General features: G+C 44.0%; 1 protein-coding gene across 1 annotated transcript in view; it reads left to right on the forward strand.

The window, feature by feature from the left end:
• Window positions 1-15,374, forward strand: part of Dmrt1 (doublesex and mab-3 related transcription factor 1) — a 98,324-nt gene that overhangs the window by 45,007 nt on the left and 37,943 nt on the right. Inside the window, exon 4 of the mRNA XM_048351789.1 lies at window positions 13,252-13,396. Within this exon, the coding sequence (XP_048207746.1) occupies window positions 13,252-13,396 (145 nt within the window). The remainder of the gene's footprint in view (window positions 1-13,251; window positions 13,397-15,374) is intronic.

The following is a 15,374-nucleotide window of genomic DNA, read 5'->3' on the forward strand; positions in this document are numbered from 1 at the left end:
CAAAACCAGGGGACATAAGTGACAGGCATTTCAGATGCTGAGGAATATTAGTAGCTACCACAGTATGAGAGGAGGACATTTTCACAGTTAAGTTAGTGAAACACAGATGGATTCCAGAACAAAGTTGAACTGGCCTCTGGAAGCCTGAGGCACTGGGGAGCAGAGCAGGCAAGTTTGACTTAAGAGAAGAACAGGAACCAGACCTGGAACATCCTAAGGAATTGCTTCCTCAGCCTGCCTGAGGTGGTCCAGGAGCATCCTGGGAGATTGACATGGACCAGATCTTGGGGTGTTGGGGATTCAGCTTTGGCCTTGAGGGGGGAAGGGCAAGGAGAGCTATCCCGAGACTTTGCCCTTCGCCCAGCCCTGGGGCAGTGTGGAAGCAAGCCACACCTCTCTGGGTCTAGAACCAGAAGGGGTAGCTTTGTGACCAGCCCCCCCAACTTCTCGCCAGCTAGCACTTGTGCTCCCCTTTTCGCGGGCTTTGCCCAGGGGGTGGTCCTATGGGAGTGACGTTAGCCCATGAAGGGGTCCTAGGACAAGCTCGTCAGCCTATCGCCAGCTCCTGGTTTATCACCCCTTTTCTCGTCAGCATTACTATATTAACTGTTAGCCACTCCCCTATTAAACCAGATTGCTCTTGAAGCCTTCTCTGAGACTCCGTGTGCGCCTGGCTTCCTTCGTGGGTAAGGAGGGAGGAAAGGGGATCTCGTTCGGCTACGTGCACCTGAGGCCTACCCTAGCTCCCCCACTCCACCTTGGCCTGCCTGCTGGTCGGGCAGCCAGGGGAGAGGGTGAGAAAGGGAGCACAGATAAGAGAGTAAGCTTAGCCTCCCCACGCCAGGGGAGATAAATCTAGCCCAGCATTCGGATGCATCTTCATGTTTGTCTGAGATTCCCAGGTTGTCCTACTGATAATTTCCGTTCTTCTATGAGTTCAGTTTGATCTGGACTGACTTGGAAAATCTCATGAAAAGCTGCTGTACTCCAGAGACTACTGCATCATTGAATTACAGTTGGAATGAAGTCTATTAACAGTCACTACCAGGTTGTTACGGGTTAGGAAATAATAACAGCCTTTTGGGAATTCTGTAATGTGCTTGAAAATTAGATAATTAGATCACCATGTTTGAAAGCTTTCAGATTTGATCTGGTTGGGCTGGGGGCCAAACTTGCATCTATTTACATTTGCCCTTTTCACTTTTTTTTTCTCCTGCTAAGTAGATGTGAATATGATATAAAAACAAGGGACTTTTTAGAAAGAGCTATTCCCAAATTCCTTGGAAGTCCACATTTATTTAGTCAGTTAAGCGTTCCTTATTTGAATAATGACCCAAATAAATGGAATGCATAACAGAAGACAAGTCTTTTTAATACCATATTAGAAATACGAGAGGAAAAGAACAAATGTGTGGGCTGAGAATATGGCCTAGTGGCAAGAGTGCTTGCCTCCTCTACATGAAGCCCTTGGTTCTACTCCCTAGCACCACATATATAGAAAACGGCCAGAAGGGGCACTGTGGCTCAAGTGGCAGAGTGCTACTAGCCTTGAGCAAAAAGAAACCAGGGACAGTGCTCAGGCCCTGAGTCCAAGGCCCAGGACTGCCAAAAAAATAAATAAAGAAAGAACAAGTGTGTGTGTGTGTGTGTGTGTGTGTGTGTGTGTGTGTGTGTGTGTTAATATCTAGCAAGTGACAGAACATGTAGGAGAAACTCCTTTATTTATTCCTTCACTCACTGATTATTCTTGGTGAATGCCTGTTCAGGCTTGTTACAATGGAACCACTGAGGAAAGAGAACCAAGACACAATAATTTTCCGTCTGTTGTTACCAGTGTGTGGAGGTTTCCTGGGGACAAGGTATGATGACTTGTAGAAAGATGGGTTCTGTATAGGGTGTTCAGGCAAACAGGGCCACAAGGTGTATTTATGACCCCTGTTGTTTAGGATTGTCAGTGCCTGGTGACAGTGAAGAGCACACTGACTTCGAATGGGTTTTATCTTAAAATTCTCCTGCACTTGGAACAGGTTGAGCCAGCAATCCTTCCTTAGTGTATAGCCTGGGTCTTGTGGGGATGGGGGAGGCGTCCTACAAATGGACATCCCCTGGAGGGAGGTCAGTCATAGGCGATTGGAAATCAGGTACAAAGGTGTTCTTTTGTTTGTTTTTGTTTTGATGCTGGTCCTGAGGCTTAAACTCTGGACTTGGGTGTTCTCCCTGAGATGTCTTCCTCCCCCCCCCCCCCCCGCACCCTCCCTCCAGTCCTGGGGCTTGAACTCAGCACCTAGGCACTGTCCTTAAGCTTCTTTTGCTCAAGGCTAGCACTCTTATCAATTTGAGTCACAGCACCACTTTCTGCCTTTTCTGTTTATGTGATACTGAGGAATTGAACCCAGGGCTTCACACATGCTAGGCAAGCACTCTACCACCGCCAAGCCTAGCCCTAGCCCTAAGATTTTTTTTTTTCTCAAGGCTAGCATTCTACTACTTGAGAGCCATAACTCCACTTCTCATTTTTGTTGGTTAATTGGAGATTAAGAGTCTCATAGACTTTTCCTGCCTGGGCTGTCTTTGAACTGTGATTCTGTAGATCTCAGCCTCCTGAGTAGCTTGGATGATAGGTATGGGCCACTGGCATCTAGCAAAAGGTGTTATTTTAAGCTTTTATTTTATCCTTTGGCAGTACTGAGGTTCGAACACAGGCCCTCATGATTGCTAAGCAGGTACTCTAGCACTTGAGTCAGACCACAGCTTTTTTTCCTTTAGTAATGTTTCAGTCCTGTGGTTTTGTCTAGGCCCAGCCTTCCACATAGTTGGGATTATAGGCATGTGCCACCATGCTCAGCTTTTCAGCTTTTCTTTTCTTTTTTTCCCCCCCTCATTACATTCCTTCTCACAAGCATTCTTTCTGGCAGTCTCATTTTTCACAGACAACCTGGGTCTTGACTAGAAAATGGAAGAAGCTTTCCCCTACCCTACCCTGTATGCATATGTGTGTGCATTGTATGTGTATGTGTGTTAATGTGTTGTTAATGACAGGGTAGGACTTTGAATTGGCTTTTCAACTTATTAAAATTCGAAAAGTAGTACAACTTCAAGGAACTGATTTTTCTCTCTAATATCAAAATATTGTTGATACTTAAAATGATTTGTGTGGAATAGGGCGTTTTTTGTTTGGGGTTGTTATTTGAGTCATTTGGTAGCACACTGAGAGGAGAGTCTATGGGTGTGACCACCCATGAGGGAACTGGATGAGGCAAACAGGATTGAGATTGGTCAGCATCAGGGTGCTGGGCCTCATACCTCCTATTCCATCTAGGGAAACAGAGGCCTAGGGGGATGAAATCCCTTGGCATTAGCTGGTGAGAAGGGGCTGGCCTTTGCCTAGTGCAGGGGTCTTACCTTCTGAGTAAGACAGAAAGGCTTCTTGAGTGAGACCTGGAAATTCTGGCCTGTTTCTGTGTACACACACACACACAAGCATGCACACACTTCTGTGTGCCTACTTTCCATCATTCTTGTCAGTTGTATTGCATGGAGATAAGCTCCTTCCATGATGGCCTTGATGGCCACCACCAGCCTGCATGGGGGTCTTTAAACAGTTCGGGGAAAGTGTGAGAGAGAGTTGAGTATGTGCTTCTGTTTGGGAGGTGTCTCCTGACCGTCTCACCTTGCCCTACAGGCAGTCTGTCATGTTCAGTCCTCAAAAGATTCCCCTCCACACACTGCTGATTTATGCTAAAAGTATCCTAATGTTTCTGACAGCTCATGTGTGACATGAATATAATCCATATTTCTTAGAGCAGCTAATCCAAGTGGCTTATTTCCCAATACTGCTGATAGGGCTATATCTCTCCATGTCGCCGCTGTACAGATTTTGATGGTAACACATTGTTTCCGGGTCACTAGCTTTGTCTAAAACAGTAGGTTGGAACAGAGTAGCAAAGGTTAATTAAGTTTGTCTATCAAGGTAGGAACAGATATAGAAGCTTCTCTTGTTTCTGGTCCTAAAAATCAAAGTTTCTGATGGTGGTCATGTCCATCTTTTCTCCTTTCCAGGCTGCCCTCCCCCAAGAAAGTTTTTATATTTGCTGCAGAAGCAGAAAAAAAATGAAGAGTTGACAAAATGCCAATATTAGTGAGTTGCTCTGTAAAATAAGCAGATCACATCTATTGAAGGACTGTGGTTTGAGGCAGACCAAGAGCTTTTCCAGAAAGCTCCCTTAAATCAGAACCTAGTTACTTGCATCTCTCTGAGCAATTTCTTTGTGTGATGATGATTTATTAAATTATGACTAATTGAGATAGCAAGTCTGTTCTTTCCTGTTTCCCAGTAAGTGCTAATTTTCTACTTTCCCGTAGTCAGTAACCAATGGCTTCTCAGACTTGCTCCACAAATCTGAAGAGAGGGTATACAAAGATCTTTAGAGATTTGATGGGTGAGCCAGAGTGGAGGTGCTAGGTCTAGATAACTATTAACCAGAAATTCATCCCAACTTTTCCACATCACTTTCTCCCATCTGTTTCCTGATGCTGTTTCGTGTTCATTTTCATGTAAAGTAGCTTGTTTTTATGCCCAGCTATGCATGAGTTCTGTTGAGAAGTCAGGTCTGAATTTTAGATTGTGAATCAGACAAATGAAAGTTTCTGGCACGGGGACAGAGGAAGATTCTGCACCAATTGTTAAAGAGGAGGCAGGCAAGGAGCTAGTTTCAACCAGAGATGGTTGCTCACGATCAGGTTCACAGGATCAATCCTCACCCTGACTTTTGTGTTTTGTTTTGTTTTTTCTTGTTTTGGTATTGGGGATCAAACCCAGAACATTACTCATCCTGTCTTTTGTGAAACCCTTGAAATGCATCAAGATCTTCCAGATTCCAAGAAAAGGAAATGTTTGATAACACTTAGCTTTTTCTAAGTATACTTTACTCTGATTTGATACATCAGTGTCTTTCATTAGACTAAGAAGCTGGGATTCAGCATGTTGTTACAGAAATATACACTCAGAAAACACAAAGTTCCATGAAACAGCCCTTGTTCCAGTGGGCAATGAAGTCTCGACTATTTTTTATTCTCTTTCATTCTGTTCCTTCCATCATCCTTTAGCTGCTGCTTGTTTCTTTCTTTTTTTTTTTTTTCCAGATGGGAGTCTTGCTATTTTGCCCATCCTAGTCTTTAAACTCATGGCTCAAGTGATTTTTCTATGTCTGCCCTCCTCCCCCCGCCAAGTGCTAGGATTTACAGATGTGTATCACTGCACTTGGCCGTATTATTTACCATTAGTAGAAAAAAATAGCCAAGTTATTCCAGGGCCTTATAAAGAATAGCAGTTCTGCATTTGGGGAATCTAGTGTAAGAGAAATAAGCTGTTCTTGACAAGCACTACTATGAAAAATGACTGAGCAACCCAGTGGAAAGAATTCATTTGCATTTTTAAAATGTAGCACCATTACAGCCCATTTCACCCCCCACCCCTCATAAAGACAAGCACAGTGGACCATCTCTAAATCCAAGTGTAATCTCTACATTCTTTGAGGTGTCTGTTCCTTCCAGTTGATTCTAAGTTCCAATGGGTTCTGCTCCATATTCTCCAGGACTTCCGGAAGTTGATAGACAGCTGGCTTTATGTTCTCTTGGTTGGATTTGGTTTTGTATTTATGGATAACTTGCTTTATTTTTTCATGGTGTGTTTTAGGACTCTTTCACTCATTTTTGTTTGTTTGTTTTGTTGGTCATGGGGCTTTAACTCCGGGCTTGGGCACTGTGCCTGAGCTCTTTTGCTCAAAGCTAGCACTCTACCACTTTGAGCCACAACTCTACTTCTCAGTTTTCTGGTGGTTAGTTAGAATTAGGAGTCTCAAGGATTTTGTTTGCTTGGACTGGCTTAGAACTTGGTTCCTCACATCTCAGCCTCCTGAGTAGTAGTTAGGTTTATAGGCATGAGCCATCAGTGCCCAGTCACAGTTTTATTTTTCATTCCAAACATGGATTTTGTTCTTTTTCTTGAGTTCTTCGAGTTCTTCTGGAAAAGCCCCATCAGTATAGTTTTGTTCATTTGCTTGTTTGTTTTGGCCCATTATCACAGACTTTCTCACCCTTTGGGGAATTTGGAAATTCAAACTTAAACCAACTTGGATATGTTGCTTCTTTTCTTTTCTTTCTTTCTTTCTTTCTTTCTTTCTTTCTTTCTTTCTTTCTTTCTTTCTTTCTTTCTTTCTTTCTTTCTTTTCTTTCTTTCTCTCTTTCTCTCTTTCTTTCTTTCTCTCTTTTTCTTTCTTTCTTTCTTTCTTTCTTTGGCCAGTCCTGGGGCTTGGACTCAGGGCCTGAGCACTGTCCCTGGCTTCTTTTTGCTCAAGGCTAGCACTCTGCCACTTGAGCGCCGCTTCTGGCCGTTTTCTGTATATGTGGTGCTGGGGAATTGAACCCAGGGTCTCCTGTATACGAGGCAAGCACTCTTGCCACTAGGCCATATCCCCAGCCCCCTTTCTTTCTTTCTTTCTTTCTTTCTTTCTTTCTTTCTTTCTTTCTTTCTTTCTTTCTTTCTTCTTTCTTCTTTCTTTCTTTCTTTCTTTCTTTCTTTCTTCTCCTCTTCCTCCTTCCTCCTCCTCCTCCTTCCTCCTTCCTCCTTCCTCCTCTCTCCTCCTCTCCTCCTCCTCCTCTCCTCCTCCTCCTCCTCCTCCTCCCCCCCTCCTCCTCCCCCTCCTCCTCCCTCCTCCTCCTCCCCCTCCTCTTCCTCCTCCCACCTTCCTCCTCCTCCTCCTCCTCCTCCTCTTCCTCTTCCTCTTCCTGTGTGTTGATACCAGGGACTTGAACTCATTTCCATCTTTTTCCCAGCTAATCAATCCGAGCTCAGAATCTCTTGTATTTGTTTATCTAAGATGGTTTCAAACTATGATTCTCAGAGATTGGCCTCCTGAAAAACTAAGATTACAAGTGTGAGCCAGGGGTGCCCAGCAGCTTGGGCCTCTTGGTTATCAGCTACTACATGCTAATAACAGCAGCAAGCAGAATTCAGTGGGATCCAGGGCTTTTTAAATCTTACTTTCTTGATCTTTTTTTTTTTTTTTGGCCAGTCCTGGGCCTTGGACTCAGGGCCTGAGCACTGTCCCTGGCTTCTTCCCGCTCAAGGCTAGCACTCTGCCACTTGAGCCACAGCGCCGCTTCTGGCCGTTTTCTGTATATGTGGTGCTGGGGAATCGAACCCAGGGCCTCGTGTATCCGAGGCAGGCACTCTTGCCACTAGGCTATATCCCCAGCCCTCTTTCTTTCTTTCTTTCTCTTTCTTTTCTTTCTTTCTTTCTTTCTTTCTTTCTTTCTCTTTCTTTCTTTCTTTCTTTCTTTCTTTCTTTCTTTCTTTCTTTCTTTCTTTCTTTCTTTCTTTCTTTCTTTCTTTCTTTCTTTCTTCTCCTCTTCCTCCTTCCTCCTCCTCCTCCTTCCTCCTTCCTCCTTCCTCCTCCTCTCCTCCTCTCCTCCTCTCCTCCTCCTCCTCCTCCTCCTCCCCCCCCTCCTCCTCCCCCTCCTCCTCCCTCCTCCTCCTCCCCCTCCTCTTCCTCCTCCCACCTTCCTCCTCCTCCTCCTCCTCCTCCTCTTCCTCTTCCTCTTCCTGTGTGTTGATACCAGGGACTTGAACTCATTTCCATCTTTTTCCCAGCTAATCAATCCGAGCTCAGAATCTCTTGTATTTGTTTATCTAAGATGGTTTCAAACTATGATTCTCAGAGATTGGCCTCCTGAAAAACTAAGATTACAAGTGTGAGCCAGGGGTGCCCAGCAGCTTGGGCCTCTTGGTTATCAGCTACTACATGCTAATAACAGCAGCAAGCAGAATTCAGTGGGATCCAGGGCTTTTTAAATCTTACTTTCTTGATCTTTTTTTTTTTTTTTGGCCAGTCCTGGGCCTTGGACTCAGGGCCTGAGCACTGTCCCTGGCTTCTTCCCGCTCAAGGCTAGCACTCTGCCACTTGAGCCACAGCGCCACTTCTGGCCGTTTTCTGTATATGTGGTGCTGGGGAATCAAACCTAGGGCCTCGTGTATCCGAGGCAGGCACTCTTGCCACTAGGCTATATCCCCAGCCCCTCTTGATCGTTTTTTTAACATATAATGATGAGGAGAAACAAAATAACATTGAATAAAGGAAAAAAAATATGTAAAACGGAATGGTCCCTCCTTGTTTGTTGTTTTCTTTTAGCTGGAGGTACGGCGCCGAGCCAAGGGAGCTCTGGGTTACTGTAAATCCAGGTTTCTTGACCTTGTTGCTGAGGAGCTGTTGGAAACTTGTTGTGCAGGGGACCATCCTAGGCATTTCCAGAGGATGCCAGACTCCTTGGCTTGTACCACTAGGAGCCAAGCACTCCCCTCTCCCTGGCTGTGATAATTTAAAGTGTCTCTAGACAGCCACTTGTCCCCCTGGAGATGGGACTGCTCCCAATGGAGAGCTGTTGCATTAAGATGCTGTTTCAAAAGCTTCATCATTTACCCATTTCATAAAAGCCCAAAGTAGCTGAATTGTGATTTTTTTTTAAAAGTTAGCAGGAGTAGGAAGTGATTCAAAATGGTACTTCACCCTCTATTATACCTTTCCCTGAGCTCTCTGGGAAAACTGTGATTCTGTTTTAACATTCTGCATGCTTTCAGAAATGCAGGACAACTCTTCCTCATAGGCCTTTGTGTGTAGATTCTTTTTGGATTATTCTTTCAGTAGGATGTCACTAAAGTTGATCATCAAATGGAATCCGATCTTGTTTTGTTTTCCTTTTTGTGCGGGTCCTGGAGCTTGAACTCAGGGCCTGGATGCTATTGCTGAGCTTCTTTTGCTCAAGGCTAGTGTTCTACCACTAGAGCCCCAGTGCCACTTCCAGCTTTTCCCGAGTGATTTGTTGTAGCTGCGAATCTCATGGACTTTCCTGCCTGGGTTGGGTTCAAACTGTGATTCTCAGATCTCAGCCTCCTGAGTAGCTAGGATTACAGGCCTGAGCCAGTGGCACCTGGTTTTTGTTTTTCTTTTTCCCCCTGATCTTTTTTTAATCTCTCTTCTTTTGCTGAAGTAGCTCAGTGATCTTGAGGATTCATGGGGAATATTGGATGATTGAGTACAAATAACTCATCTCCTAGTTTACAGTACTTTGTTTTAGATGCTTTCTAAAAACAGGAAAGAAAGTAAAATAAAAATAAACATGTTTTTTCCTGGCACCAGTGGCTCATAACTATAAACCTAGCTACTTGGGAGGCTGAGATGTGAGATTGAGACTTGAAGCCAGCCTGGGTAGGAAAGTCCAATTAATCACCCCAAACCTGGAAGTACAGCTGTGGCTCAAGTGGTTAGCACTCTACCACTTGAGGGGGTGGCGGGGAAGCTCGGAGACAGTGCCGAGGCTCTTAAGTTCAGGCCCCATTATGCGTGCTTTCAAAATTGTCTTCATTTCCTAGTAAACTTTAGTTTAGCCGACAAGTCTAAGATCAAACTTGACTTTTAGTAAACTTAGATGTGTGTCGGGGTCTCATACACATCAGGTGGGTAGAGACATGACATATCAGAATATACCAGACAAGTTAAATCCAGTTTCCTAGGGGTATAGGTGGGTGTCTGTGTGGGTCCCCTCCTTCCCTTACTGTAGTGGGAATCAAGATTGAGAAACCAGTACACACACACACACACACACACACACACACACACACACACACACACAGTTTTATTGGGACACAAGTCAGACCCATTTGTTTGCTAGTTGCCTAGAGATTTCATGACTTGAAACCCTGAAATATTTACTGTTTTACCCTTTTTGGTAAAAAGCTTACTGATTCCTGTTGTGGAGTCTTTAATGCACATTGGTCAGATGTGTTTTTTAACTGATATTTTTGTCTTTTTTTTTGGTACTGGGGATTGAGCCCAGCACGTTGCATTTGCTAGGCAAGCACTTTGCCATGAGCTACATCCCATCCCTAGTCAGGTATATTTTTATAAAAAAAAGATTTGTGGAAGTCTTAATGGTGAAAAAAGAAAATGTGGTGTTTCTCAAAGCCTTCACATCGAGTCCTGTGTGTTTCTTTGCTCATGGGAAAATTGAGAAGACTTTTCCATGGAGAACTGACTTGTAGATACTCTCCATCCTGAGGTAGGAGAGGGGTGCCCAGAGAGGAAAGAACCATTGTTTGTATTATGTCTTCTGCGCTTGGATTGGCCCACTGCTAATCCAGCGCTCATTACACACACTGTATCACTGACTCTTCCCTTGGAAGATGCTGGAGTTTGTTGTTACCATGGCAGCACTTCCAAGAAGATTTGAGGGCTCTGAAAAAGAAACCTCAGGAGCTCTAGGAGAACTACACAGATAGAAAAAAATTTTTTTAAAGCATCACAGAACTTGTACCCTTTCCCTGTTCTGTTGGAGATTTGATGGTTATAAACAGTTACTAAAAAGAGCCTTTAGAAGGTCCTTCTTTGGTCATAGGCTCCTAAGTGTGAGAGAAAGGGCATTGTTGCTTTCAGCTCCTGTCACCATAGTAAGGTTTGGGGACCTGCAGATTCGTGATCCGTGGACAACATTCCAGAGCTGCAGGCGTCACCCAGCCTTAATATATATATCCTTGTCTCCATTTACTCAGTTTAAAAGACCCCACGCTATTTGTGCTCCCATTATGGGGAGCACTGAGAAGCCTGGACCTAATTGATAACTGCCTGCTGCATAGTCAACTACACCCATTGATTGTCCTCCTTCTTAATGGTTTCATGGCTCCTTGATGGGCCCTCTGACCTAGGCACTGTCAGGAGGGTGGCAATGCGTTCTTTGCCTCTGGCCATTTTCCATGTACAGTCAGTCTGCTTGACCTCTTATTTAGTAAAGATTTATAGGACAGTTAGAAATGAAAGTGGTTACTGGCCTAGAAGAGATGCCACTGTATATATTTTGGAAAACACTTGAAAGGATAAAATGAACTTGCCTAGGAAAACTTTACTTGATGAGAAATGACCACCTGTGAGGGATTTGCTTTGCTTTCCCAAGGGGCATGAATTCATCCCTCAAGAGTACACAGCGGCTTTGGGAGAATCAAACCCCAATTTTTAGAGAGTCTCACAAAATTATGGAAAATCAAGAACTTAAGATCTTCCCACCAGGCAAAGCCATCACATTCACAGGCCACGTAGGCCAGGGTATCATGGGAAATGATGTTCAAAAAAAGTGTTAAGGGGAGGGGGGGGGCTCATACTTAATTTTATCTGCCAGGTCCTGCTAAGTTAGCATTGTTTTCTCTACCCAAGTAACATTCTAATGAGTTAAAAAAAATTATTCCTTAGTTCTAATCATAATTTTTTTTTTTCCCCAGCCCGGGGCTTGATCTCTGGGTTTGGGTGCTATCCCTGGGCTCTTTTTGCTCAAGACTAGTGCTCTACCCACTTGAGCCACAGCTCCATTTCCGGCTTTTTCTGTGCTTAATTGGAGATAAGAGTCTCATGAACTTTCCTGACCAGGCTATCTTAGAATCATCATCCTTGGATCTCAGCCTGAGTGACTAGGATTACAGATGTAAGCAACTGGTGCCAGGTAGCTTATTTTTGTTGTTTTTGTTAAATAAAAACAAACATGAGATTTAATTTTAAAAAAAATGTGTGGGATTTCCAACTCAACAGCTATCAGAGGAAATACATCTGTACTTTTATTAATTCCATTTTATGTTGTGGTGGTGGTTGTTGATTCTTTTATTTTTTTGCACTGCTGTGGATCAAACCAATGACTTTGCACTTGCTAGGCCAGTGCTTTACCACTGAGCTAGACAGAATACCAGAATATCATAGCTGGGCTGGCAGTATAGGTCAGCCATAGAAAGCTAGCCTTGCATGCATGAGCTCTGGGGTTTGACCTACAGCAATGGAAAGAGCAAAAACAACAACAAACACCATGTGGGTTTAATTTTTTAATGACAATATCAGTAATTGAAGCCTAGCTTTGTTTTGTGTGTGTGTGAAAATATGATCTTGAGTGGAAAGTTCAGAGTTTTGTATCAGAGTTTATCCAGGTAACAGCAGTTCTAGATATTTCTGGAAACAGCCTTTCCTTGATCATCAGAAGGCCAGGAAAGATGAGGTTGTGAATCCTTTCTAAGATTCTGTGTCATAGCTTCTGAGCTTTGAATGAGAGGTCAGGAGTGATCGCAAAGCTAGGGATTCTGTTTTCCAGAAAAACACATCACTGCCAGATCCAGTGTCAAATGCTGACCCTGCGGCTTCCTTCTTATTCCTTCTGTACCCACACTCTAGCAGAATCAGCATCACCTTTAAAATCCACAGCACACAACCCACCCCCACCCCGCCAGCACTTGGGCTAAAGGGAAAGGAAAGCATTGGAGGTGGGACTAGATACTGAGTGACAGGAGCCAGCACAGCATAGCAATGTTGATAATAGCTTATTGGTACATGGGTTTGCAGGTTTTTGTTCAATCTTGTAGAGATGTTGGTGGGGATGTGTATATGTGTGTGTCTGTGTGTACTGATCCTAGAGCTTGAACTCAGTGCTTAGGCGATGTTCCCTGAGCAAGGCTAGCGCTCTACCCTTGAGCCATAGCTCCACTTCCAACTTTGTGGTAGTTTACTGGAGATAGGACTTTCCTGTCCAGGCTGGTTTTGAACTTTGGTCCTCAGATCTTAGCCTCCTGAGTAGATAAGATTATAGGTGTGAGCCACTGGCACCAAGCCAAATATATTCTTACAGGGACAGTATAGACTGGGTGACACACAGCAGATTGTAGCTCCTAAGTACTGAATCCCTCTTCTCCACTTCCCTGATCTCTTTAGGATTTGTTAACTGAGCATTGTCCCAATTTTAAGGACACTCCAGGGGGGGGTTCTGTGTTTCTTATAATAAATGTGAAATGCAGCTTGGGTCTTACTGCTTTTATGTCAGTCAGTGCTTCTGTCACTGTGACACGTAAGAAAAAAATTTGGAGTAGAGCTATTTTGGCTTCTAGTTTCAGTCCTTGGTCAGCAGGCTCCCTTGGTTTTTTGGGGCCATGGATAATGCTGAACGTCATGGCAGGGAGTTTGTTGGGGAGCAGAGAAGCTCACTCATCATGCATAGGAAGGACAGACAGTCAGTCGGGGGCGGGGGAGACAGAGAGAAGTCCCTAGTGACCTACTTTTTCTAGCTACACCCCATCTTCTAGAACGTCCCCGAATCATGCCACTGACTGGGGACAGAGCCTGTGGGTCACATTGCATATTTAAACCCTAACAGCATTCTTTCTTCCTTCTTCTACAGATGAAAAACTCGGAGAACCGCCATGCAATGAGCTCCCAGTACCGGATGCATTCATACTACGGGCCTCCCTCCTACCTGGGCCAGAGCATGTCCCAGATCTTCACTTTTGATGATGGCCCTTCCTACTCGGAATCTAAAGCAAGTGGTAGGTGTCTGCTCTGGTCAGGCTTTGGGTGGGTGTATGGTATCCAATGCTAGGGCCCTAGCCCTCTCAAGGGGCTTAGCTGTGAGCTCATTGTGTGTGAAAACACGTAACGATGGAATGGTTGGTACAACTACCATTTGAACCACACTTCTTCCAATTTTTGCTTGATTCTTTTTTTTTAATAATGTGTGTGTGTGTGTGTGTGTGTTTTAAAGTGTAAGCCTTTATTTGGTATGAGTAATGGTTTTGTTCTTTTTTTTTTTTTTTTTTACCAATCCTGGGGCTTGGACTCAGTGCCTGAGCACTGTCCCTGGCTTCTTTTTGTTCAAGGTTAACACTCTGCCACTTGAGCCACAGCGCCACTTCTGGCCTTTTTCTGTATATGTGGTGCTGAGGAATTGAACCCAGGGCTTCACGTATATGAGGCAAGCACTCTTGCCACTAGGCCATATCCCTAGCCCTTGCTTGATTCTTAATAGGATAGTTTCTTTTTCTCTCCCTTTCCTTTTTTCTGGATACCTGCAGTGACAACAATAATTATGAGAGAATCCCATTTAGTAGCTGAAAATGTCTTTTTCTGGAAGACAGATTCCTCCATTCCTCCTGCAGCTGTGGTGTGAACCTGGGGCCTTTACATGCTAGGTAGACATTTCAGGGGACCTCCATTCCAGGGGCAGGCATGTAGTTCCAGTCTGGATATTTTGTGTGTGTGACTGTGAGGGAAGTGAATTTTTGTATACTAAATACTTGTTTCCCAGAAATTTTCATTTCAAAATTGAAGGTGTATTATTCATCTTTTGGGGTAGAAATAAAATAACCCAATAAAACATTTTTTAAATATAGGTGATTTCAGAGTTTATGCAGTAGCAATGCAAATAACTCTGATATAATGGCTTTGAAATAAAAAATGGCTGCTTAATGAACCGGAGCACTCAGAAATACGCAATTCTTCAACTTCAGTTTTAACCTTCTCCTAAACATTTAGGCTGTGGTGATAGGCAGGCCCTTATTGTAGTGCTGGGTTTCTAGATCTCCTTTTAAAGTTCTTTGTATTTATTGCAATATCATCTTTTGTTTTTGCAAACACAATCCAGGCAAGAAGTAGAAGTCAGGACGGCTTAAATGAGTAGGAGGAGACACTGACCTATTAAGGCTTATCCTGTAATAAGTAAAATGTGATTTTCCTTTTGGTTGTGGGGCTTGAACTCAGGTACTGGGCACTGTACCTGAGCTCTTTTGCTCCAGGCTATGAGCCATAGCTCCACTTCTGGTTTTCTGGGGGTTAATTGGAGATAAGAGTCTCACTAGGCAGGGTGGCAGTGGCTCAAGCTTGTAATCCTAGCTGCCGGGGTGGGGGTGCAGGCGCTGAGATCGATCGTGGGTCCAGGCAGGAATGTTCCTGAGAGACTCTTACCTCCAGTTAACTACTCAAAAACTGGAAGTGTTAGAGCTAGCTGTGAGCAAAAAAGCTCAGTGACAGTTCCTAGGCCCAGAGTTCAAGCCCCATGACCAACAAAAAAGACTCTCATGGGGACATTTTTGCCCAGGCTGGCTTTGAACTGTGATCCTCAGATCTCAGCCCCCGAGTAGCTAGGATTGCAGGCATGAGTCACTGGCTCCTGGCTTTTTTGGGGGTACCTGTTCTGGGGCTTGAACTCAAGGCCTGATCTTTGTCCTTGATATTTTTGTTGGTTTTTGTTTTTGTTTTTGTTTTTGTTTTTGCACAAGGCTAGTGTTCTACCTCTTGAGCCACACTTCTACGTCCAGCTTGTCAGTAGTTAATTGGCAATAAGAATCTTACCAGTTTTTCCTGACAAAGCTGGTTTTGAACTGTGATCTTCAGATCTCAGCCTCCTGAGTAGCTAGGACTTAGAGGTATGAGCCACTAGCACCTGGTCAAAGTTTCTTTTCCAATAAGTTGACTATGGAGAATGAATTTCTTTGCAAAGCAGATGTTAAAGAGTATGTTAGAGATGTT

The sequence above is a fragment of the Perognathus longimembris genome, chromosome 1 (assembly GCF_023159225.1).
Source record: "Perognathus longimembris pacificus isolate PPM17 chromosome 1, ASM2315922v1, whole genome shotgun sequence".
Lineage (NCBI taxonomy): Eukaryota > Metazoa > Chordata > Mammalia > Rodentia > Heteromyidae > Perognathus > Perognathus longimembris.